Raw genomic sequence first — 26,620 nt, forward strand, 5'->3', positions numbered from 1 at the left:
ATCAGCTTTGCTGTAGAAAGCTGTGTGCAGCAAAGGAGGCTTGGCTTGGCCAGAGGGCTGACAGAAAACATTTTGAAAAGTTGGGCAGATGCTGCTGGTGTCAGTGTGGCCTGCCTAATAATAGGTGATGTTCATGCTGTGGCAAGCAGGAATAGGTATTTGATTGTGGAGCAGGACTTGGGAATCCTTTGAAGCAGGGAGGATTTCCACTGGCTTTACTAGTACGTTCCAGCCATACTGTATGTTCGGATAACACTTCTGGCCAGGCTGTATAGTTCAAGCTTTGAGTGAAGAGGAGTCGTGCATGTGTGTGGTTTTAAGAGCCTAGAAAAGATGTTAAGCTACCAACAGAAAGTAATGCTTTGCCTGCATGTCTTCCCTTCTGTGTTTCAAATGGGAAATAGTACTTGTCATCTTCTGAAAGCAGTGAAGGTATAAATTCTAAGTGTCAAGTGTCTTGATACAATTTGTAGATAACACTGCAGAAATTTTCTTCTGCATTTGTGCATCTCCTGCCCATGTAGGAGTTACCATAACACCGCAGGATATTGATGTATCTAATCCCCCACTCTGCATCTGGCAGTAGCCATTAGCTAGTACTCAGGAGACAGGTAAAAATAGATTAAAACCACCATATAAGTAGTCCAGTGCTCTGTTACACAGAAGATAAAAATGCTTTTATACTCTTGAAACAAGTTAAGTAATCTTTGTGCAATTCTTGACCTAGTTAGCATATCTGCAACTATTACTTCTGCTACTAAACTGACTGTGGTTAACTAACTTCTCTGGGGTGTGTGTGTGTGTAGGTTAAAATAAAAATAATAATAATAATAAAAAACATAACTATTTCTAGCAATGACTTCTTGCTCTGACCAGATTTATTGTGTGTCCTTGGAGACAAATTGCTTTGGACTTTCATCTCCTCCCTCTCACATATTCTGCCTCTGTGATATTCCACCTATGCCATCCCCTCCTATTTGTTTATCCCAACCCATAGGTGATATTTTTGGAAGAGGACTGTTCCTGATTTTGTAAAATTCCATCCCTTTTTTGACCCAATAAGTTTACTACCAATAAGTAGACCCCAGAGATCTGGGGAGGGGAGCATGATTTTTTTCTGCTACTCTATTCATCTAAAAGAATAGCAGTTCTGGCTGTCCATTAGGTGTTACTGTAAATGTTACTGATTGCTTTGCATTGACATGATTATTTCTAGTGCTACATGATTAACCTTTGTTTCAGATTCTTAAGTAGATCAAATATACCCATTCCTATTATGAACTTAATTTGCCAAATATTTAGGAATTTGAGGCTGTGAATGTGCAAAGATGCTTTTTCCTTATGAATAAAGGTCCTAGAGCAATACTTATATCATCAAGAAGAAAAATGGTACCCTTGTTAGTGAAGGAGGCTTGGTTCTTGCAGAATTTCTAGTAAAAAAATATGTCATAGACTTCAGTGGGGTTACTGTGGTTCATAAAGGCAGTAAAACAGAAAGAAATGAGTGAAAATTGCATTATCTGAGTTTTTTAACTGAAGACATATATTTTTTTTTTTTCTTTTCAGGTGTGGTAAGGGGTGGAATATGAAATACGTTTTTCAGTTAGTTTCATAAACTTGAATACTTGATTTAGGTCCAATTCAACTTCCAGTGCTGAAAGAGTGCAGTGAGACTACTCCAGGATACATGCATCACACTTGAAACAAAAACATAAATGCTAAAGGAATAGAAAGACTTCACTTGGCCTTCCCTTTGTTTTTACCTCATGCATGTTCAGACTGTCCAAACAAATATGAAAATACTTTTTAAATTAATTTTTTAATATTACTCCAAGATTTAGTGATAGATATTTAAGGAAACATTGGTATCGTGAGATATGCATTTTAATCTGTTAGAAAAGACTTTTAAAATATTATCATAGAATATCCAGAGTTGGAAGGGACCCGTAAGGATTATCAGGTCCAACTCCTGGCACCGCACAAGTCTACCCAAAAGTTTAGACCATGTGACTAAGTGCACAGTCCAAACTTCTTAAACTCCGACAGGCTTGGTGCAGTGACTGCTTCCCTGAGCAGCCTGTTCCAGTGTGCGAGCACCCTCTCAGTGAAGAACCTCTTCCTGATGTCTTGCCTAAACTTCCCCTGCCTCATCTTAACACCATTCCCACAGATCCTATCACTGGTGTTTACAAAGAATAGGTCACCTGCCTCTGCACTCCCCCTTGTGAGGAAGTTGTATATTAGATGTGCTTGCACCTGTTGTGTAAATTGAATGCAGGTGTCAGTGATCCCCAGCTTGTTTCCTTGATTGTTGTCCCCTAGGATTATCTGGGCATGTCCAATTTCAGCTGTTCCACATTGACTGTGGACACTTTACTGCTGCTGTCAGCCTCTGGCACCTGAGCCTTGTGTCACAAAGACTAAAATGTAATCTTGTAAGTCAGACCTAAATACAAAACTTTTTAAAACAAAGCTTTGGTCCAGAGGAGGGCCATGAGAATGATCAGAGGGATGCAGCACCTCTCCTATGAAGACAGGCTGAAGGAATTGGGGTAGTTTGGCCTGGAGAAGAGTGGTCTTCCAGTGCCTATAGGAATCCCACAAGACAGCTGGAGAGAGTCTGTTTATCATGTCCTGTAGTGATAGGGCAAGGGGTAATAAAGTTAAGCTGAAAGAAGGTAAATTCAGGTTAGGTATAAAGGAAGCAATTATTGAATATGGGCATGGTGAGGCACAGAAGTTGCCCAGAGGTGTGTATGCCTAAACTCTGGAAGGCATCCATGTTCAAGGCCAGGCTGGATGGGGCTTTGTGCAATGGGGTCTGGGGGCAGGGGGTTGGAACTAGGTGGTCTCTAACGTCCCTTCCCACCCAAACTATTCTGTGATTCTATAAATATCAAGATGGCACGGTATCATGTACAACCTCTGTATGTCTTTGGGAATGTGTCCATTTGATCAATGAAGGCCTCTGGGCTTTAGAAAGCAAGCATGGTTTGCGCTCTGAATGCATTTTACACTTGATCTTGGCTCTGATCTCTCAGTTTGGGCACTAGGAGGCAGTTCAGGGGCACCTGTGCGTCATGTTCCAGGTAGTAATTGTGTCCCCCTCTGCCACGTGCTGCTGGAGGAGAAGCATGGGCAGAGCACGAGAGCCAGGGGCTGTGCAGCAGCCAGGTGCTGCAGCTTCTGATTTCAGGTATGGGTCTGGGATGTGACTGCACTCCCCCTTTTTTTTTTGGAAGTGGTGAGTAAAGCTAGTAATATAGGTATCAAATTGTTCAATCTGTAAACCAGATAAAGCTGCTTAATTGGTGTTACAAGTTGTTAGTTCAGTGTTGGCACATGCCAGGAGAGGCATTTGTATTTCATTAGAGAATTAAAAGACCAATTCTTGAGGATCTGAATGCACAGCTCTCTTCATGGTCCTGTTTGATGCGCCTCCTACTATTGCGGTCAGTGAGGTGTTGATTCTCCCGAAACCCTGTGTGGTATCTTGGGTTCAGCAGCTTACTGTTGAACACAGAGGGAGTTGAAACAGAATCCGGGAAAGAACACTGCTTGACCATTCCTCTATGCAAATCTTAGTGAAGAGCACTGCTGCTATGGAAATAAACCGTGGCTTTTGGAGCGTGGAACAGAAGAGAAATGTACTTCGCACACTATTTGCTCTGAAACAGTTCTTTTGAACAGTGTCTTATTTAGCACCAGTGCCTTTCAGAAATGATAATTAAGTTGCCAGAAGGAGGTAACCTGCCCGTTTCACCCTGGGTTTGGCCGAGCACCTGCAGGGGCCTTGGTGCCTGCCGCTGGCGCGGTGTGTCATGGCAGTTGTAGTAAGCTTGCAATAAGCTGCGAGAGCTGGAGGAGGAAGAGGCTTACTACAGGCGGCGTAGTAAGGGAAAACAAGCACTTAGCTCCTGGCTTACATGTTTTAAGACCAGAACGCGGAGCTGGGGAAACTTCACGTGTCCTTCTGCCAGCAGCGCTCCCTGGCAGTGAGCCGAGCGGTGGGCAGAGCCCCCCCGGGCTGGCCCCAAATTTCCCCCCGCCCCTCGGAGGGGCCGCCCGGTGCTGGGGGGGCCCGGCCCGGCCCGGGGGCGGGGGCGCTCGGTCTCCATAGCAGCGCCGCAGCATCCTCGGCATCCCCGGCACCGGCGGGGAGCGGAGCGCAGCGCAGCGGGGCTCCCCCGTGCTCCCCGGGGCTGGCTGGGCTCCGAGCCTCCTTACGAGCAGCCAGAGGGTCCCGGCGCCGCCTCGCACCGTCCCCATCCTCTCCTCCTGCTGCGCTCTCCTCCGGCTTTTTCTGTTTTATTTTATCTTTTTTCTCCCTTCCCGGCTCGCGGCAGGCATCGCCCAGCATGCCGATCGCCCACTTGCTGGAGCTATGGAAAGGCATCGAGGTGGAGCCCATGGAGACGGAGGTGAGCAGGGGGGCTGCGGGGACCCCCACCCTCCCTTCCGAGCCCCCCGAGCATCGTGCACCCCCCTCCGCTCCCGGCTCGGAAACCTCTTTGGTGCCCCAAACCAGGAGGGGACCGGGGGCTGTCGGAGCAGTCCCAAGGCGCGGTGATGGGCACGGTGTGAGGGTAGCAGCCCGCCTGTGCCGGGGTGGGAAACTGAGGGGACTTGGGTTCGTGGTGAAAGGGCAGCCTGCGTGGCCTCTGACTTGAGGCCGGGGTGAGTCCGGGGTCCTTGTGTCTGTTTTGGGTTCCGAGCATCCCCGCGCCTGGGTAGGCATCGGCACAACTTCGGGGGAAGTCAGACCCTCGGCCGTCCCCTCGAAGCACCAGGCTGTGCTTCCAGGGTCGTGTAACACTGTGATAGCTGCCTGGCTGCTGTGGTACACATGCTCATGATTTATCCTGTAGCATGTTTGCTACCTGTGCTTTAGGACTCTTACTTGTGTCTAGGAAGGGATCGTCATTTGTGCAGTCCCAGGCACACTGAGTTCTCCAGCACTTCTGTTGCTCTTTAGTAGAGCAATAAAAGTGATGTGTTCTTAGTCAACTGTTTCCTGCGCAGGGTATGTGGCTGTACTAGGTGATGTAAACAGACCAGTAAAACTTGGGAGGTGCGTGGATGGGTTTGTCTTGTACCACTGAGTTTCATTTACTCTTGCAGATTTCCCAAGCTCTTTGGCCAGAGCTCTGAAATGGATTTTGGTTGGGGGGTGGGAGGGAGAGGTAAATTAAATTTCCAGGCTACAGGGAAGGTACAGCACTTGTCTTAAAAGCTGAGTTGCTGAACTCTGGAGAAGGTTTTTGTATGAAGTGTTAGCTTAAATACCTGAGCAGTACAGTAGAATCGATAGTGTGTAATACTGGTACAGCGATAGTGTGTAATACAGTGGAATCCTTAGGTTCAGAAATAGTTTGGGGGCTCAGATAGATTTGCACTCTGTAGTTCACTCCCTTGAATAAGTGTTGCCTCTTGCTCCAATCTGTGCTGTGCAAGAAGTCTGAGTGCCAACTGACAAGATCTGGGTATTGCATATTTTTCCCAATTTAAAGTAGTCAGCTGGCACCTTGTTGAGCCACTTTCTCAGTGAGGAGACTTGTATAGCTGTATTTGTTATGAACAGTTCTCTACTGGACATCAGAGAAATTGCACTCTTCTTTTTCAAAACCAGGTCTGCCTCCCCATTAACCACAGCATTCAAAGTCCACGTGCAAAGTTGTTCTCTTCCTCCATCCTAAAACTAATCTTTGTGTGGGTTCCTCCAGCATTTTTCTTTATGCCCTAGACAGAAAACACTTCAACTGTTGCCCAGATTGCTTTATCTGTATCAGCCCCTGGGAAGAACATCCCTGGATAGTAGGATGAGCTCTCAGCTCTGCACTAAGTCCCGGTGACTGTTGCTTGAGACAACAGCTTTCCACTTTCATCTCCCTTGCTTGGGGAGCATTTTTGTCCTTCTTCCAGTAAAAGGGATGAAACTATAAGGGTCTCCTTGTCAAGTGTAACTAACCCTTTACAAAGCTAGTTAATCAGATGCTTTTTGTTTAGTGTTTCCTGCTTTCAGGAATACTGTAGTTATGAGCTATGTTGAGATGATCAATCCTTGTGAGACTTCAGCTATAAGAAGTTTACAGATGGTTAAGGAATTACAGGAGTAAACTTTTTGTGGCTTAGATAAGAAGAACAGATAAAGCACCACTTGGTCTCTTGAATTTATTGGTATCTTTTAAGCACGTTAAATTCATGCTAGAGCTTATAACCCTCTTAAGTCATATTGTGGATAGAATTCCTAAAGAATCATTTGCTCAAATCTAGTTACGGTGCGTAAAAATTAATTTTGTCTCTCATGGGCTATTGTCCTTGAAGACCAGTCATCTTTTCGATCGGTTATGGCAATGACTCTTTAATGAGTTGGCTGCAGCTTAAACATTTGTGATTGAACCCCTTCTAGGGAGCTGTCAAGGGCTTTGAGTCTGTGTGGGATAAAATGTTTTCATGACTGTCTGCAAGTTGTTCTTTTTCACGGAAGCTTTTCACAGTTGGTAGACAAGGAGGGAGACAGTTCCGCTGTCTTATACATATGGACCTGCTTCTCGTCCCTCTCTTGATGCCAGAAAACCTTTTAAAATAGATGCATTTAAGAGTGCCTGTGCATGACTTGGGTGAATGACTTGCAGATATTAAAGACAACATTTATTGTAAATCAATTGTTTCATAAGGAGGAATGCGTTGACGGCATATTCTGTATTATGTTTTGCAAGGGAAGATTGGAACAAAGTCCTGTTTCTTTTACCTGTTGACTCAGGAGGTCATTAATTGTCTGACAAGTAAGCAAGAACACTGATATTTGCTGGCTCTGGAATTTCTTTGTGCTTATTCAAAGTTATTGATCCCTCTCAAGCTGGATGGATGGGGTAGCAAGTTACAGCCTTGGAAATGTTTTCCCAAGGAGGGGATGCATTCTCAAGCTCTAATCTTTCTACTTGTTTCCTAAGGGGTTTGTCACTTAGACTTGAGCTGAGCATGAAAAGTTAAATGTTAATATTCACATGGAATTTGAGTGCTTGGAAAATCTTTTCCAAGCATACATATATTCTTTCTTCTCCTCAGCAAGAAATACTCTTCTTGTTCTCCAGTTTAGCTTATTAATGAATAATCTGGTTTAATTCTTCATTCATTCTTGTGTATTTCTATGACAAACCCAGCTTTGATAATTCATCAGTAATTTTAGTATCAGTGTTCTATGTGCTTTCTCTCAGAGAGATAAATATAGTAAATATAGAGTAAATACATACCTCTAAAGGTGCTGACACCTGAATAAGTAATGTGTAGACTCAGCAAATAGTACGTAGTTTTATCTTAGTTTACGTATCTCTCTGAGAGAAAGCAGATCCTCTTAGATTCAAAGGTTAATTTGTCAGTGTTAAGTGTGAATAACATGCCTGGTGTGGTAGTACAAATTTGGAGTGATTTAACAGACTAAATGTAAACTGACTACATTTTGCACTAAATCTTGGCTTAGAGCTGTACCTATGCAATAATGCAATATTATATATGCAATAATGTATATTTACAAGATGATTTTCCCTTTCTTTTTTTTTTTTTTTTTTTTTTTTTATCTTTTCATTAGCCTGTGGTGGAAGATGTTACCCTGGATGAAGAACCCGTAAAAGAGGTAAGTCTCTTTGTCTCCCATATATTAGTAAACTGTTATATCATCTCTTTGCCTTCATGGAAATAAAAGGTCTCTATCTCATATCTGCATGCTTCAAGCCCTGAAGATGCAAGAAACAACCTGTTTTTAGTCATAGTCATCTAACTGGAGGCTAGAGAGTTTTATTTCACAGATATTGTTTTTCTACTAGCTTTCCAATGAAGGGCACACAACTTCCCTAGATCTATATCTTTCTTACAGAGAAAATTGTGTAATGGCTTCAGGAAGAGTAGCCATCATCATAACACTGCTTCTGTATTGTGAATTGTACCTGCTTAATCAGCTCTATATGCTATTAAGCTTTGAATTCATTCCTGTTCATCTACTAGGCTGGCACTTCCTCTAGCACAAGATTAAGTTAACCTTTTAATGAGTTTATTATTTGCGTTATTGTAGCATTGTACTATTGTGCTATTTCTCTACAAAGAATTGCAGGAAAACGATTATTGTCTTAAAGATCTTAAATGCCAAATAGAATGTGATAAGAAGATACAAAGCAGGTGAGAACAAATCAATATTCATTATTATGATGAGCCAAGTGCAAAACTTGACTATAAAACTTGACTATAAAAGGGGCTGCTGCTGAACACTGGTGTCAGTAAAAAGTACTTCTGCAGGTCTGAGTAGAGTAAACAAAGGGTGCTTGAAAGATTATTAGAAACTTCCTTATTTCAAAAAGTAAAGGAGACTTAAAATCTCTCCGGGGCCGAAGGGAGATTACAAATATGTTTCCCTGAATTACCACTTCTAAAAACACTAAGCTCCTGTTTCCTAACTTCCAGCAAGCTTCTCTTACTCCTTGGAATTTGACATTTTACCTTTGTGATGCTTGGGTTTTGGTAGAGGATAAGTTTTTCTTGCTTTCTACTATGCCAAAGGAAAAGTTTCAACCTGATAATGTTAGAAAGTGAAATAAAGTCTCAGTTTTGAGCTCTGTGAAATAGATATAACTTCGAAGTGTAAATTTCTCCACTTTTTCCATTTTAAAAAGGACAAAAATTATTTTCAAAAAGCTTGGGGCTGAAATTAATTGCAGGTAACTGGCCTTGTCACATTATCTTTTCAGAATATTGCTGAGGATTAAAATTCTGGGTAGTGGACTCTTGAGCTTTAGGAGGATTATTTTTGCTTCATTTCCTAAATGAATTTAAACCTAGTTAATTTTCATTAGGGATGCATCTTATGATTCTTAAGTTTTAACTTTGGAAAAAAAGTGTTTAATGATTACTTAGAGAAAACAGGACTGAGGTTTCTCTCTCTCTCTCTCTCTCTCTCTCTCTCTTTTTTTTTTTTTTTTTTTTCTTTTTAATATGTTTACTGCTTTAAGTACTACAATTTGCTATTTGGTATCTGTAATTGTGTTTATCTCCTGTATGTCTGCTCCCACTTCAGTAATTGCTGTGTCTGTGTTTCAAATGGGAATTAGGTCCTTATGCCTGACTGAAAAACCTGCTGTAATTATGCATTAGAAAACATGCACACGATGACTACTAACAAATCCTTGGCAGCGAAATATGAGTGAAATGTAGAAGTGCCCTCACTATTCACTGAACTTCACTCCGTGTGGTTTTGTTATATAGTTCTACAGAGAATATAATAAGAATCTTTTTGTTTTCTTCTCCCCTTCCTCTGCTGCTGTCATGTTATTTCAAACTTTGTCTGGCTTAGTCTGTAAGCCCATTTTATTTCTATGAAGCTTGTATCTTACTGTAGTGCTCTTGAAGAGAACTGACTGCAGCTGAGGTGACTCTTACTGTCTTACTGAGATCCTGACTGTGCCCAATCTCAAAGAGTTTTTCCGTAAACCATTGAAGTATGACTTAAGGGGTGAATTGAAATCATGTAATGCAATAGGTGACATTTGCTCAAAGGACGTTTGTCATGAGCTTGCTTTAGGCTACGTAGGCTTCCTGCTGTTTCTCTTATCAAATGTATGGTACAGACAGATGAGATGATGACAAATGAATTATAGAAACAGTACTTCATATTCTTCTGAGGGCTGATCTTTCTGTTGGAGAAGTTCTTTAATGTCTTGGAGGGCATAGTTGATTAATGGGATTTTTGGAAACAGCAAGTGTTTGAGGCACATTTCATTTCCAGAGCAGCATGTGACAGGGCTGCTCTAGAGCTGTGTACCTGGGCTACTTAGGGTTGCTCTCATCAAGGTATTCCTCAAGCAGGCCCTCCTAAAACCATGGACTGCTTGTCCTGTCACAAAGGCAAGCAAGTTGGCTGATGAGAATTTCCTTGAGAGGGAACTTCTAGCTTGTGGAGAAGTCTTTGTTTAGACTTGTGGGATCCAGTTTTTCCATAAGGTGATTCTTTTTGACAAACTGGTCAAAGAGAAATATACTTTATATATATATATATATAAATTAAAATATTTAAATATATATAAACATATTTTATTTTTATATATATATATATAAATATAAAATAGGAAATAATAAGCTTGACCACATATTAGACGCACAAACACATACTTAAAGGCACTGTGCTTTGTGGTCTGGTCTAGGTCCAAGTTAAGCATTTATATTCTATCTAAATTCTTCCTTGAAGTTGCAGTTGGCAGCAATGTTCTTTGTCACATCCTTCTTAGACAGTGAGCATATGTGCAAGATGGCTCATAGCACTCTGAAATTGCTGCATTTGAAGCTAGTATTACTTTGCTTCAACTTGCTTCACCCTTACGGGGGGGGGGGAGGGGGGAGGGTGCATGCTCTAGCTGAAAGCTTGTAGGGGAGTTTCAGGAAAGTAGAGGGGAGATGCAGTAGAAGTGCTGATAGCCAAGCAGAAACAGAACTGTGTAAAACTTCTAGATTTTACCCTATGAAATCTGCAAGGCAAAACTGGAAATGTCAGGGCCTGGATTTACTGTCAACTCCTGGGCTGAGTTTCCAAAAACACACACAACTTTCTGCTGACGCTGCATGCTGTCATGTAAGTGTGAACAATAAAATCAGAGGGAGCAAAGATGGGTGTCCAGAGTTGTCTCATGGAGAGCATGCACTGCAGGCTCTCTGCCTCTGTCCACAGGGGAGATTAATTTATTGAATCTTAATGAAAGACCAAGCTCTAATGACACTAACAATTTTATTAAAGTTACACATAGAAGTGATGGCATTATTTCTTAGCTGAAGAAACGTGTTGTGATCATACTGAAGACAGCATAAAACCTCCCATAACAGTGAAGACTTGATGTTCATTGCTCTAGTGCTGCTACCATGATGATGATGTCCATAGTGAAACAACCCCAGTTTTCTCAGCCCCCCCATTTTTTCAGATGCTCTCATTCCTTATCGCTTTTGTGGTGGTCCACCTTGGGCTTGCTTCAGTATCTCATGGACTGGAGAGCCCAGAACTGGACACAGCACTGAAGATGTCTCACTAGCCCTGAGTAGAAGGGAAGGATCATCCCCCACAACCTGTTGGCAATGCCTTTTTCCAATGCAGTCCTGGTCTGCTGTTGACTTATGTTGCTGAAAGGGTGCATTTATGGCTTATTTTCAACTTGTTCACCAGGACTGCTAGTCAGTGAATGACTTTAACTGTGAGTCCAGATTTTATGCTGCATGCTGATCTGAAACAGAGACCCATACAAGTCTTCCAGGGATCATGTGATTCTTTATCTAAATGTAGATACTGAGTGAGCTCAAATGCAGATCCTCATCTGATTACTGAGAAATGATGACCTTGCATACATCGTTACAAAATTACACTAGTGACATATTTAAGAAGCAAATTATGGGCACTGTTCTCCTTCTCATTTTTGTTTCCTTAAGAATATACTATAAAGGCAATATAAGTTGTTTAACTCTTGTGTTGAAGGGGTTTTTGGATCTCCAAGACTTATTTTTTATGGAGGGTTTGATATGTAATAATTTTGAATTGATCTTAAATCACTTTTTTTTTTTTTTTTTTTAAATATTTTGGGGGATTCATCTGCAGTGTTTAATTTTTTTTTTTAAGCTAAACTGCTATTTGTTCTGGGATGAATATTGAACTCAGTTTATGCTCCGTTTTCACAGAATCACAGAATTTCCTAGGTTGGAAGAGACCTCAAGGTCATCGAGTCCAACCTCCAACCTAACGCTAACAGCCCTCCACTAAACCATATCCCTAAGCTCTACACCTAAACGTCTTTTGAAGACTTCCAGGGATGGTGACTCCACCACTTCCCTGGGCAGCCTGTTCCAGTGCCTCACAACCCTTTCAGTGAAGAAGTTCTTCCTAACATCTAACCTAAAACTCCCCTGGCTCAACTTAAACCCATTCCCCCTCGTCTTGTCACCAGGCACGTGGGAGAACAGGCCAACCCCCACCTCGCTACAGCCTCCCTTGAGGTACCTAAAAAGAGCGATAAGGTCACCCCTGAGCCTCCTCTTCTCCAGGCTGAACAAGCCCAGCTCCCTCAGCCGCTCCTCGTAGGACTTGTTCTCCAGGCCCCTCACCAGCTTCGTCGCCCTTCTCTGCACCCGCTCAAGCACCTCGATGTCCTTCTTGTAGCGAGGGGCCCAAAACTGAACACAGTACTCGAGGTGCGGCCTCACCAGAGCTGAGTACAGGGGGACGATCACCTCCCTAGCCCTGCTGGTCACACTGTTCCTAATACAAGCCAGGATGCCGTTGGCCTTCTTGGCCACCTGAGCACACTGCTGGCTCATATTCAGCCGACTATCAACCATCACTCCCAGGTCCTTCTCTGCCTGGCAGCTTTCCAACCATTCCTCTCCCAGTCTGTAGCTCTGCTTGGGGTTATTGTGCCCCAGGTGCAGGACCCGGCACTTGGCCTTGTTGAACTTCATGCAGTTGACCTCAGCCCATCGGTGCAGCCTATCCAGATCCTCCTGCAGAGCTTTCCTACCCTCAAGCAGATCGACACACGCACCTAACTTGGTGTCATCTGCGAACTTACTGAGGGTGCACTCGATGCCCTCGTCCAGATCATCGATGAAGATATCTAGTTATGTATCTAGTTATGTAGAAAATCTTTTGTATCTAGTTATGTAGAAAATATCCTGGTGGAGGTGAAGGGTTATTTCACAACTGACTTTGTACTTTCTGCAGCTATTGTGAAGATGCTGGTGACATACGGTGAGTGACAACCTGTGTTAAAACACCTAGAGAATCCTTGATGGCTGACACATCCAGTTTCTCAAAAGCCTTGGTCTTGGAGAACCAAAAATGAATTCAGGGTGAATATGCACTGAGACGCTAATGAGGAAGTGTGATGGGTTCCTAGCTATGAAACAACATAGCTGGTAATTACAATTGGTGTCAGAATTTTCCTTGCCTCAGATTACAGCTGATGGTCACTCCTGCTGAAGTGTGACTTGTATGTGTGCTGGCCATGGTCATCTCAAGTGTTTAATGAATCACGACTTTGTTGTGGGAGTGATCTCACCTCTCTTCTTGATGATACAAAAAGTATTGCTGCAGTGGGATGGTGCAACTCACATAGTTCAGGGAAATTTTGTGCGTGAGGTTCTCCCCCACATTTTTTTTTTTTTACTCCAAAGTGAACATCAAAGCAATCTCAACTCTGATTCAATTAATCAGACAGGCACTCAGTATGTAGCAATATTTGCATTCTAAAGCTCTTATAATAATTTTCACAGACTGGACCATAGTAGTCATCACTGAGCAAATGTCATGCTGAATGGGGAAAAGAAATCCTACAACTGTATGAAAGTTGTCAAAGAGTTAGAATGCTTGATTTTGAACAAGGATTAAAAACAAACAAAAAAACTGTGGGAAAACTATTCCCTCGTGAAAATGAACCTGTCCCACAATGGCAGCTACCTGCCCAAGAATGTGTGTTAGCTGTGAGCTCCTTGTGTCATCAAGAATGCTGAGTCACTTGGAAATCCCTGGAATCAAGGATAAACTGTTTCTGTGTTGTGTATGGTACCTCCTAGAGAGCTGTGGTGTTTTTTTTTTTTTTTTTTTTTTTTTTTTTTTTAAGGGGAAACAAACTACAATTTTACACATAGATGGCTGCAGCTGTAGGGTGAAGTCCATTATTCCTCATTACAGTGAACTGAAAAAGTCAATTGTTTATATTTTCCTCTAAAGTTCCTGCTGACTCCTGTTTGCTCTCATTAAAAGCATGTTGAAATACCAATTTTGTGTTGAAATACCCCTTCTTCCCCTGAATCTTCTTCTCTTCTTTACCTCCACTCACTACCTGTATATTCTTTTAGCTATTTCCAAGGTTTATGAATAACTTTCCCCAAAGAAAAAGTGATATGGCAAAGAATGAACGAAGGAAGACAAACATTGCTGATCTGGAAGAAAAGTTTTTCTCTAGCTGCTTAATTTCAGATATAAGATGGGGAAGGTAGCTCCACCAACTTTGACTAAAGTCTATTCTCAAATGTGTGTGCTAGACACAGAGTTATCCTGTTGTCATTGTAGGTGTCAAGCTTCTGTTTCCAAGTACTTACATGCTTTAGGGTACAGTTTATTTTATTCAAGGACCTGCCTAGTTTTCCTTGTTGACTAGAAGGGGAATCATGGGTAATTAACTTGTCTGGCTACATTTGATCAAATGAGTCAAACCCAGAACTTGTACAAGTTTAAAGGGCTTGTAGTCAGTACTTGCACATGTATGTTACTCCTAGAATTTCACATGAGTTATATCATGTTGGGTGTTAGTGGCAAGTGAAATCTGTACTGTGTGGTTGCTCTGAACATGTTTGGAAATTAAGGGAAAAAGGTGTTCTTTGATCACCTGGATACTTAAGCAGATGTTTTATATAATTTAGCCAGTTATTTGTAACAGGTGTCAGGAAATTCACCTTGTATAAACACCTCTACAGAGGATGGAGGGTTACATCCACCCCAGAGAAGTGTGGAGCTGGAATATAAAATTTTGATGCCTAGGGTTGCAGGTGGGTGTTTTTACAGCACTGCCTGTGTGAAGTTAACTGCAAATTCCCAGGTATTCAAAACTGATTCAGTATCTGTACATAGGTTTTCATACCTAAGTTGCTTAAAGTAGGTAAAATGATCAAATGACCTCTTAGTAGTTACGTGAAGTTAAACCCTAAAGCTTTATAATTACCTTCCTTCTGGATGTGTGGAAGGAGCTTAGTAAATTGCAAATTCTAACTGTGTTCAGATCTGTGTCATTTGGAGTGGGCTTGGATTTCTTCATGGTTATTTCACTATTATTGTTTCTGTTTTGTAGCTGCTTTCTTCCCTTTTTAATTGCTGTTTGTGTGAAGTCAGTAATTAGCAGACTGATTACTGGGTTCTTTTAGTCTGGTGTAGGATTCTTTCTGTCACCAATCTGAAAAGAAAGAGGTGGGGGGTGGAAGCAGAGCATTCTGTGTACTAATGAGCAGTTGCATGTTTGATGGATGATTAAAATATTCTACCTTTTTATTGATGTCTTTTGTCATTTGTGGTGCCTTGAGGTTTAAACATGATATTAACGTATGCTTATTCATGTTTAAAAACCTGAATAGATAGCCCGCTCCTTTCATATGCTGCAGCAATCACACCCCTCACTTCTCGTGATCTGGAAGTCGAGGGAATCCTCAACATTTGCCAAGGTAAAACTTTCTTCTTTTTATTCTTTTTAGTTTGTTTCTCAGTTCTCATCTGCAGTGAGGAGATAAACCTGAAATACTTAATAGTACCTCTTACAGAAGAAAATATAAAAACAGAAGGAGTAATACATTACTGTTTAAAAAATAATAAATCTTATTTCCAGGAATGTGCCTTATTTAATGTGTCTGGAATGCTTCCTGTTAAGCACTAATATGCTTGTTTAACGTATATTGTCTCACGTATGTCTTCTACAAAAAAAGAAAATAAATAAATTTTGAGAGACCTCTTGTGCAGGTATCTATTACAGCAGCTTTTTAATATGATTTTCTGTTTTTCCTTTTTAAGGAGACTGAAGGATGTGAATCATCCTTCCTACAACAGGTGCTGATACACAGAAATTAAAAAGCAAAAGTGCCTTGGTTAGGTCACTGAGCCCTCTCTGGCTGTCACCTGAAAATTGTTTCTGCCTTATATTGGAAGAGTGTACCTGTTAATTTCCCCACCCTACAGGGTGTCTGAGGGCTGTTACAGCACAGGTCGTTAAAGGTGCAGAGTGCCCTGCTTGATGTGCTGCAGCTGTGGTCTTGAAGCTTACCTCGAGCACCCTGTCTAGCTGAATAGGGAGGTAATGCTAAGAGTGGTTTTACGTGCTTTTAACTAAAAACAATCTATTTGAAACGCTTGGTCTCTTCATCTCCTTTCAAATCATCCTGGAAAGCTCCTTAGAAGGAGAGCAATGGGAGAAGGAAGGCTATTTTCTGTTCCTAAAAACAAAGCTTAACACTCCTCATACTCCTAGTGGTGGCGTTGCTGGCTAGGCTGGACACAGTGGGCCTCTGTGGCCTGATTTTTGCCCAGAGCCTGTCCTGCCACAGCCCTGCAGAGGGAGTTGATGGCAGAGGTGGGCTGAAGGAGTCTGAAGAGAAGCTTCCCTAGGGCAGCTTCCTTGGTCTGGCCTGCTTGTCAACATGCAGCTTGGTCTAAAAGTGGCCTTTGTTCCTTGGTGCTGGGAATGTCACCCCAGCAGGTAGGTGCTGGGTAAGCTGAGTCACCCTGAGATGTGTTTGGTGGTACAAGAAGGAACTCCCTGTCTAGGTTCTCCATAGGCGCACAAGTGACATTGTCTGCTCTAATTACTCTGTCCCTCACAGTGCAAGAGATCAAAGCCAAATAATTAGGCATGGTATGTGTAATGCTATGTAAAACTTCTAGTTGAAAACTGAGAGTACCCATTTTTTTTAAATTTGGTAGGGTTGCTGTAGACCTACACTAGAGGCACAGAGCACATCTTACATAGGGAATGAAGTATTTCAAGAGAGGAGGAGATAAGCCTTTGCTCTGGAGATATTATCAAATAGATCAGAAATATCTGGTCTCTGGAGTAAACTAAGCTCTTTTGAGTGGGCTGTGATGTCAACATCAGGACAGCTGTGTAAAATGGAGCTTTGATCCAGATGAGTGATGGAAACAGTGAAAATATGCTATAGCAATGGCTGGACACATTGCAAGCAGTGCGGAAGGTAGTGAGCAGCAGCAGGTCTTGAACATGGTGAATTTTTAAGCCATTTTTGTGGAAGGCCATGAAAGAAGACAGTAATCTCCTAAACTGGGCGGCTCTGGTCAGTGCTAGCAGCAATGCACACCATTGTTCCCTGAAGCGAGTAAAAGACCTTGATGATTTTTGCTGATGTAAGGCCTGTTTGCTAAGGCAAAGTTATGTAAAGCTGCTCACCTCTTTCCCAATCACCGATTGTTTTGTTGTTGTTACAGTGGGAGGAAGGACACAGCATTGCTGTAGCCTTCCTGTTGCTTCCATCACTGTTTTTGATATTTTGTGTAGCAGTCCTATTACCAGTGTGATGGAAAAGAAATAGGAACAAAGCATCAAATGTTTAGTGCTGTCTTCTTCAGGACTTGCAGGATGTTAACACTGCCTTTGCTGTGCTAACCTCATAACTTGAGTGTGAGCAAGAAGCAAGTGGAGGTGTTTCAGTTTGCCTCTTTGACATTTAGTCCAAGTGCCCTTGATCTTGTGGGCCCTGTATTGGTTGGGGAAACTGTTGTGCAGGTCAGCACAATGACGATAGAGAGGGAGACATAAGTAGTACTAATATCATATGATAACTTATTACTTCATTGCAATCTACTTATAAAACTTCAAATGGTGGAAGGGAGCAAAGGACAATGACTTAACACCTCGCTTCCACTTCTCTGCAATGATCTAGTGGTATATTATATATCTTTTAAAGTTGCTGTTAGTCTCAAATTTTACGTCTTGATGGGAAGTGATTTATAGCTCTGTTATGGGCATGTTGTGGATCCTTCTAAACTAGACACCTGTTGCACAGTTTTACACGGTCTTCTGGGTCTCCAGATACTAAAAGTTTCTTCTCAGTCATCTTCAGTGAATTGTCGCAAGTCTTGTGGATGGATAATCTGTGAACAACAGGAACATACATAGGTATCTGTATAATGCATTTCATTTTAGCACCAGGGTTACGTTTTATAAGCTTGATCTTTTCTGCTAGCAGCAGCAGTTCTCTTTTTCAGATCAATATTGCATCATAGGATATATACTTAAGTCAAGAAGCTCAGGATACTGCAGTGTCTTGCATTATTCAAAAGTGTGTCACAAAATAAATGTGTTAACTATTGAGTAAATTAAATGACATGCACAACTATGAACAACTTCATGCTAATGGCATTACCACTGTCTCTTCCTATTAGTATTTGGGCCAGATATGCCATCCATTTTTGGACGCAGTTTTTGTAGAAGACATTAAAACGAGAATAGAGGATGAGTGCTCCAGCTTCAGTTGATGACATGCTGAGGATTGTAAGAGGGGTTGATGTTAATGCCCATACTAGTATTGGTTGGTCAGCATCTGTGCTTAGTTATTTCCCCCCCCCCCCTTTCTTCCTATCCACAGTGTATTGCCTAGGAAGCAGAATGTTTCCTCTTGGATTCCTGCTGTAGTAATTATTCAGCTCCCAGAGTAAGCATTTAAGTTCATGTGTTGCTCTGAGCTGCTCCTGTGATCTAGCTTCCATGATTCATACTCATGCTTGCCAACTGGAGTTAGTGTAAGGCTTAATTAAATGTGTAAAACATTTTGAACTTACTGAGTCATTTTTCCTGAAATATGGTTTGTCATGCTGTGTGTAAGCTGGCAGACTTGCACACCTCTTTGGTCCTCAGAGCCAGCCTTTGAATAAATAACTGGTGCTGGGAGGGTTGGTGTACGTACTGTTTATAGTCAACCTTGAAGTAACTGCATTAAAAAGAATATTTAATAACAAAAAAATGCCTAAGACTAATGGGTATATACTCAGTTTGCAAGTGAAAAATGTGTGCTTTTTTGTTTCCTTCATGCTCATCACAGAATTTGAAAACCCTGGAGGCTGCGTTGTCTAGCTAAAGCTGATGTAATCCTGTTGATGAAGAAACCAGGCAGAATCCAGCTGCCCTTCCTGGAGCTATGCAGTCTCTCTAGGTTTGAAGCAGAAATTTGAAAACTATCTGCATTTTAGGCAGACAAGCAGGTGTCCTCATGGAGATCAGCTGGGAGTCACTCAAATACTGTGTGACTCCTGGATCCTCACTTCGACTTCCCTGATACTTCAGTTCTGCAGTGAATACTTTTGCAAATGTAGCATTTAAAACAAAATTGAATATTTTAAGCTGTAACTGTGGTGAAAACCAGCTAGAATATCTGAATTGGAAAAGAAGAAATTTAAGTTCAGCTTCCATATAGACTAACTGTTTAACTGGCTGATGAATCACTGTTGTGACTGCATAAGGCAATAGGAAATTATTCTTGTTCTTCCATGCTTTTACCAGTTTCTTCTATTCTTTCTTCTAATGGTTGTCTTTAAAGCACTATAATTTGTCATATCAGCTTCGGGAGAAAACGAGACAATTTGACCAAGGCTCTTCAACAAACCTGACACTTGCATTCAATTCCAATTTTTGTGGACTGGAAGTATGCTGTAGGGACCTGAGATTTTTAGTTTTTACCTTTTCTGGTACTTTAGTTATATTTAGTTATATCTGCCAGTTAAGTTTTGTACGCTGTGCTATGGCTATAAGTACAGAATAGATAGGCATGGCATTTGCATTGCTTCTCTTGCCTGTGGAATGTTTCATCTTCACAGTATTCGCTTTTCAGAAAACTTGGAGCCATGGGTAGTGCTTGCTATGTGTGTAAAATGACATGGATTTGACTTGGACTGTAACATGGATTAGTTTGGAAGGTCTGATGCTGGTACTATGGTGGGTCTTGCATGGTGGTGTTAAGAGGACAGCCACAGGATGTTTTCTTGAGAAATCCATCCATCCATCTATCCATCCATCCCCTCTGTCTGGAGCTGAAGATCCTTCTGGCTGCTGCAGAATGAATTGAAGTAGGCTTAAACAGAAACGTTTTCTGTATTTCTTCTGTGTTGTTGTTTGCTTGTGAAGGCCTATATCTAGTATCTGTTCTATAAATATTTCTACTTTTTTTGTTTGTTTGTTTGCCTTCAAGACATTACAACTACATCATGGTATTTAGATTGCTGTCTTGGTGGCCTTTAAAAGTGCATTGCAAGCATACTTCTGACAGCAAAAGGAAGACAAGAATGTTACTATTTGGTGATCTAAACAGCTGTAAATATTAGTGAACACTTGTGAACCTCCTTTCTAACAGGTTTTGCTTATGACACAGTTATGAATGCGAAGTCAAGGTACTTCTGGAGTACCAAGTCAATTTTTTTTAGCTGTTGTTATTAAGGGTGGGGGGGTGGGAGAGGTTGTTCAGCTATGACAATCTACTGAACCTCCTTAAATGTGATAATTTATTCCTGGCACAATAATCCTCATTCTTGCTGAAGGTTTTAGCCCTCAGCTTTGCTGATATAAGTAAAGGCATAGCTGGCTTTTCTAAATCAGACTGGCCAGCAGGAAACATGCAGAACAAATGTTTACAGGATACTTATGCAGGTTAACTTAAGCAGAACTTCTGATCCTTTCTGCTGAGCAGAGGCACAGTATCCCAGTGGTATAGCTGGAGCGAGATCAGGGCCTGGTTCTGTAGGAGGAATGGGCCATTAAAGTACTGCTTTCCCTAGCTTACCCTCCTGCCCCTTTCATTCTCCTTTAATGTAGACATGCTCCACACATGAACAGTTGGAGGAACTTCTCTGCGAGCAATGCAGCGTGGTCTTGTGTCTCCAGCTGACAGCTTGGGAGCATTTAATGACACCATAAATGCTGCACAAGGCAGATGCTGACTGCAGGAGCAGCAGTGTAGGCTGTTTCCCTAGCTGTCTGGGTATAATGATTTGTGCCATTTTGAAGAGTAAATCTAACCCAGATTAGGGTGTTCCTTTGTGTTAATTAAAGGCTTTCTGGAGTATGGTGAGCACCTGCAAATCCTGTTCACTTTGCAGTGGAGAATACAGGCACCGGATGCCTCCTGTGGCATTGCAGGGTGGATCTCCTTGCTTATAGTCTGGCAGGAGAGAGAAGGAAAACAAAAATGCTTTAGCTTTTTAGTAGCTGGACAGGGGAGTTTCTCTGGGCCTGAACAGCTGACTTCCTTACAATGAACGTGGCTGAACACTGTTCTGCAGCTTAAAGGGAGAGATACTACTGTCCTCTGTGTGAAGACAACAGGCCTGCCTGAGAGGCTAGGGTTTTACCAGGTAGATTTGAGGAACAAGTTTTTTCTTCCCATCAGATCAAAAATAATTGTCCTTATGAGCTTAGAAGTCAAGGGAGGAGTACTGCAGAGTCAGGTGACTGATCTGGGCATCCAAGTCTCTCTGTGCATTGTATATGCAAAGTTATTGTCATAAACAGATCTTCAAGACTGAAACAATTGTTTCTCCTTGTTGCTGAGATATTTTGATCTCATATAGTGCAAAATAAATAGTGGACTAAATTTGTTAAAGCGGAAGCAGGAGAGCTTCCTGTGTGACTTCTCTAATAGTTATTTAAAAAAAAAAAAAAAAGGATGTGGGAGGTCAGGATCAGCTTTATTCTCTGCATGAAGAAAGGGAATAACTCACTCCCCAGATGTGTGTATTTCAGGGGCTGAGTGCTCTCTGCTGCAAGAGACACTGTTTAGCCTGTTCAGGTTAATATAAGTATTCAACGACAGAAAATGGTACCAACTGCATACAATAGTATTAAAGCATCTGTTTTGGTTATTTTTTTTTTTTCTAATTTTTTGTCTAATTTGAAGAATAAGTCTGAGGCAGCTCAAAGGCGACAGTACTCTGGGACTCAGGTTTCTGTGCTCATGGGAGATACTGGCTTTAAAACCACTTTCATCATGTATTGCTGTGATGTAATAGTTTCACTGGGCTACACTTCCTTGTTTTGATTGGTAGATGGGACTTTTAAATCTGTTTTGTTTTAAGCAAATGTATTTATTTTAATATAAGGTTGATTAGAGGGATTCAGACGTTCTTACTAAAACCAACGAGGATTTTATCATGTCAAACCTGGAAGCGTCCATAGACAAAGTGCCAACTGAACCAATAAGCCTGTTGGGTACCTCCATCTGTGGTGTGGAAAGTGTTGCTTATCCAGTCCTGTGTCTATTAATTCAGGTGATGCTGTTTGGGTGGCAGGGACACGATATGATCTATGCCCTGTGTCTCTTAAAGTTGATTTAATATATCACACTTTTGAAAAATGAGTGCCAAAATTATTTCAGAGAACACAATGTGCATCTCTTTACCAGGTGCCACTCAGTAGCAGGCTGTGGTGTCTCTGCATTTGTGAGACGGTAGGTGCAGTACCAGGTAGGGGATGGCAGCATGAGCTTTAGCTACTAAATGTATTGTCAGTGTCTGAAGAGCCTGACCCATGCTGTTTTGGCTGCATTGTTATATTGTGCTGGACTAGCTAGGCTGAATCAAGCAAATAAATGGCAGACGCATCTTCTGACTGCAGTGTGACCATATGCGGTCTGTTGCCATGGGGACAAAAATAATTCTGATTTGCAGACTTGTACTGGAAGCTCCTGTACGCTGAGATGGCATGGCCTGTGGGCAAGCAATTATGCAGCAGTTTTCTCTTGAAGGCTGCAGCTGATAGATTCTGAATTTAATCTGTGCTAAACACTAAGTTTTCACTTGATAAATCTTCAGCATATTCCTGGGGAGACAATGCTTAGGATTGCACTGATAATACAGTCCCAACAGTAATTGGGGCCAGCTTCAGTCAGACCTGAAAAAGGGGGTCACACCTTAGATGGATTTGTGTTCTCAGAAGTTTTGGCTAAGTCAGCAGATGAGTAGAGATGAGACTGAGAATGGCACCCTTCCAAGGGAAGAAACAGCAGAGGGCTATCTGATGAGTTAGCAAGCAGGCTTTCTAGCCTGCCTCTGTCCTTGTCCAAACAGGGGAAGGGGCAGACAGGAGCCTAAGGGACAGCAGCCATCAATCTGTGCAAAACCAGGCTCTGCCAGCTCTGCTTCTTAGTGAACACCTCTGATTTACTGTTCTTTCTGGGAATGTTGTTCCCCCCAAAATAGGTATTGAAAGTGTGCCAGCTTCTTTGTTTCCCTACAGAAACTGGACTGTACTGTTTTGTGGCCACACACTGACTTGGTTTTAAACCTTGATTTCATCTAGTTATGAGACTAGATCAGCTTTGAGGGAGAATGCACTTTAAGGACAAAGCATGCTATTTCTCAGCACGTGTCTGTGAGAGCAAAGAGCAGATTTTATTCTTGTTAGTGCTATACAAACATGAACCCCATTTGTCTGGGAGTGAAACACTGTGCAGCACTTCCTAAATACCCATCTTCAGCGTGTGCTTGGCTGGCTTCAGCCGTGCTATCCTGAAAGCAATGCTGACATCTAGTGAGGCTCAACTCAAGCTGCGCTGTAGCTGCACAGCCCTTACAGTCGGCTTCCGAAGCTCCTCCTATCGAGTTCAGTTTCTTTAATTTTAATATATCACAGTGCCTCTGGTGCTTGGGAATTTTTCAGTTCAGACACTGGGCAGCTCACATGTGCCTCACTCCTCTTTCTAGCCTCTGGCAGAACTGTTGCTGTAGTGAGTGGTGTGTCCTCAGGAGCCTGATGTTTTGGGAAGCGTGGTCCCTTGCTGCTTGTGGTGACTTCCTTCTCTGGATGGTGGGGTTACGGTGATCAAGGACATATTTCCACATCATGCTAGACAGGCAGCCATCCCTCTAGTGTCTTCTTGTGTTGGCACAGCCTCAGTAACATTATTGTCACCCTTTGGATATTGATATGATGCTTGTGCTGCTGACAGTAATGCGGTTCTGTGCCTTTTGGTTAGTGCTTGCTGGGATGCCTTATGTCCTTGACATAGGAAAGCAGGTTCTGGGGAGCTGAAACAAACCACTGAAGCAGGGTGAAACTTCAGTATGGCAAGTAAGTATTTCTGACCTTGAAGTTAAGCTACAGCATGGATTGTAGCAGAGCTCCCAAGTATATTTTGTATGAACACATTTTAAACTGCTTTGTGTGATATGCATCATGTATCCTTATACCCTGAGGAACTCCATGTGGTATAAGTGTGGGAGATAACACCGAGTGCTTCTTAGACAGTAAATAACATAGCTACAAGACTCCATCATAATTCTCTGCACAGCCATATCCAAGCTAAGTGTAAAACACAAAATAAAAACAAACTCTCCCATTGAAAATCTACCAAATCCTGCTCCCTGGACCATAATCACTTCTGGATACAGTCTGAGCCCAGTCTAACTTGGAAGTGGTTTCTGCTCGTGTCAGGATGTTGGTCTAGGTGACCTCTAGAGGTCTCTTCCAGCCTAAATTATTCTAAGGATCAGGATTTTAGCTTTATTATATTATTTCCCCTCCTGTTATGGCATTATAGATAAGGAAAGATCCATTCTGTGTTTCTTTCTCAATCCCAGTCTGCCATTTTAACGGAAGGTGCAGAAGTGCTTGTTGTTTGCTAACAAAATAAACAGCACACCAACTCTAGGACTGTGCTGGAAGCAGTTGCAGGGATACAGCAGTGCTGCAGGCCATGGCAACTGGTGCAGTAGGAGGCTGGCACTGGGCAGCTTGGATACAGTGATCAGTTTAAATCTGTCAGGGTTTCAGTGCTGTTTGGGTTACTGTACCTTTCTGGGTGGCATGCATTAATAATGGTGTCACAGAGCTCAGTTTGGGCCAATCTAAAGCAGGGCTGTAATGACATGTTTTGGTATTTGTGGTATATGCGTTTATCTTGCTCTTTAATTGCAAGTGCCTTGAATGTGTAGCTGTGACCTTTAGCTAGAGCAATGAAATCATTCAGGGGTAAATGAGTATAATTGTTGAGCTTGCAGTAACTTCATCCAACAGTAGAGGTCTGCCTTGTTTAGAAAACATGCAATTTTATCAGTTAAGAATAGATCAGCATTGGGAAAATCAAAGTAGCTCTTCAGTCTTTTCTCATTTCATTTCTTTGAATGCTGATTTAAAAACTTCTATGATGATGATACGGGCTGACCTGAAAGTGCTGCCTGTTGTTTAATGAATCATATTAGTCAGTAGTTTGGGAAACACTGCCAGATGGTGCAAGGAGCCAGGACAGGCAGCTCTTAGCCAGGGCTTCAGGTAGGTGCAAGTGGATGAAAGTGAATGGCTCACCTTAGACATGAATTTATAAGGCAGATCACATCTATTTCTTCTAACATAAAAAAAATAATAAAAATGATGGCAGATATTTTTAATTCAACCCACATCAGCTCTAAGTATTCTTTGTATTTGGTTGATCTGTTATGTCTGTAAGTGGAGGAACTCTGGGCAGTTTAGAATATTTTCCAGAAGCTGCTAAAAAGCATAGGACTCCGATGTGTTTTTCCTCCTCCCCCCCCTTCCTCCTTTCCTCCTTTCCTGTTACTTATGGCTCATACCTTCTCTAGTTCTGGCATTGTTATCTATTAAAATACATTTTTTTCATTTTTTAGCCATTTATTTATACTATTGTAGTATGACTATTTCCCTTTAAGGTGTGATGCTGTGTTGCACTGAGCCATCAAAGGTTTATTTTTGGTTTTGTTGAATCTGAGTGACCTCAGCCCAAACACACAATCTGTCATTTGACTCAAAGTTATGATAGCTCCTGCTAATAGTCTTGCAAGTAAAGCATCCTACAGCTTGGCTAGCAATACAATGTACAGATGGTTCTCCTGTTCTCTCTATCCAAACCTAACATGTGTTTTGCTCCTGATCAATATTGATTTCAAAATCCTGTTTTCAAATCCATTCTTAATTTTGCAAAAATGTTTGTGGAGGGGCAGGATTTCTTATGTAAGGCCATAGGTTGCAGATGGATGGGTCTCTCCCGTTTGCTCTGTTTGCTCTGCAATGGCAGTTCTTTGGATACATGTTAGCTCAAAAATTTTGAAAAGCAAAGACAGAGCAAAAATATATTTAAAAAAAAAATGTGTATCTGAAAATTATCACTTTCAGCTGAACGTGACTGGTTCTTGCTGTGTAGTGTGAATACAATGCTGTATTAGTTGATCTGTAGTCAAGCAGATCTTGAAGTTGCCTAAATCAAACTGCATCTTATTGTATTGTTCTATTCCAAATTTTTGTATTAACTGTATGTTTTAAATATAACTTCAGAAACATCCAGTATGGATGGCATTTCTGCTGCCTTGTCCTTGTTGCCTTTATAACTTTAGAGATTTGTTCCTCTTTAGGGGGAGAGGAAGAATGATACAAAATAGGAGAAGATGTGAAACAGGTTAATATATAAGAAACTCCCATTTTCTTCAGGTAACTTTGTTTACATAGTAAGGTTTGTTTTGCTGTAGGATGTGATCCACTGCTGAAATCCCTTATAACAGAGTATAATTGTGCTACCCTACATGAGACAATGAGAAGATAACAAAGGCTATGGGGCCTTTTTATCTGGCCAAAAAACTTGCACAGCGTCATTGCAACATGATATGCTGCATTCCTATTTCCAGTACTTTGAGGTTATGTCACAACAAAAGAATAAGGATTTTTTAAATCAGGAGAGGAAAGAGTGCTGAGGGTGAATAGAAGAAGCTTTTAAAACATCAGCTGCTTAATTAGTTCTAGAAATTCCTTCTAAAATGTTTAACAGTATGCAGGTACAGCCTTGTCGTGCCAGGTTTTGTGCCAGTGTGTGTGCCTTTGGGAGGTGCAAAACGCAGACTGGAGCACAATGGTATTCCCCTTGCAGCCCTCCTCCTGCTTGCACAGCATATGGGAGGCACTGGGGACAGAGGTAAGCGAAGAGGCTACAACAGTGGAGCTGTGTCATTGTGCTGGTTTCTCCTCATTTGAAATCCTGTGCTCAGTTCCCTTAATTTCACCTTTGAAAAACCTAGTGGAACGTGATTTTTGAGACTAAACAGGTGGTGAATATGATT

The 26,620-nt window shown here is 41.7% G+C and overlaps 1 protein-coding gene across 1 annotated transcript in view; it reads left to right on the top strand.

The window, feature by feature from the left end:
• The first annotated feature begins 4,180 nt into the window (after positions 1-4,180).
• The window catches only part of RPS6KA2 (ribosomal protein S6 kinase A2), a 294,655-nt gene continuing 272,215 nt past the window's right edge, over positions 4,181-26,620 (top strand). The window contains exons 1-2 of the mRNA XM_032183722.1: positions 4,181-4,421; positions 7,589-7,633. Of these exons, the coding sequence (XP_032039613.1) occupies positions 4,359-4,421; positions 7,589-7,633 (108 nt within the window). The 5' untranslated portion in view covers positions 4,181-4,358. The remainder of the gene's footprint in view (positions 4,422-7,588; positions 7,634-26,620) is intronic.

Source organism: Aythya fuligula, chromosome 3, assembly GCF_009819795.1.
Source record: "Aythya fuligula isolate bAytFul2 chromosome 3, bAytFul2.pri, whole genome shotgun sequence".
In the NCBI taxonomy this organism is placed as follows: Eukaryota; Metazoa; Chordata; class Aves; order Anseriformes; family Anatidae; genus Aythya; species Aythya fuligula.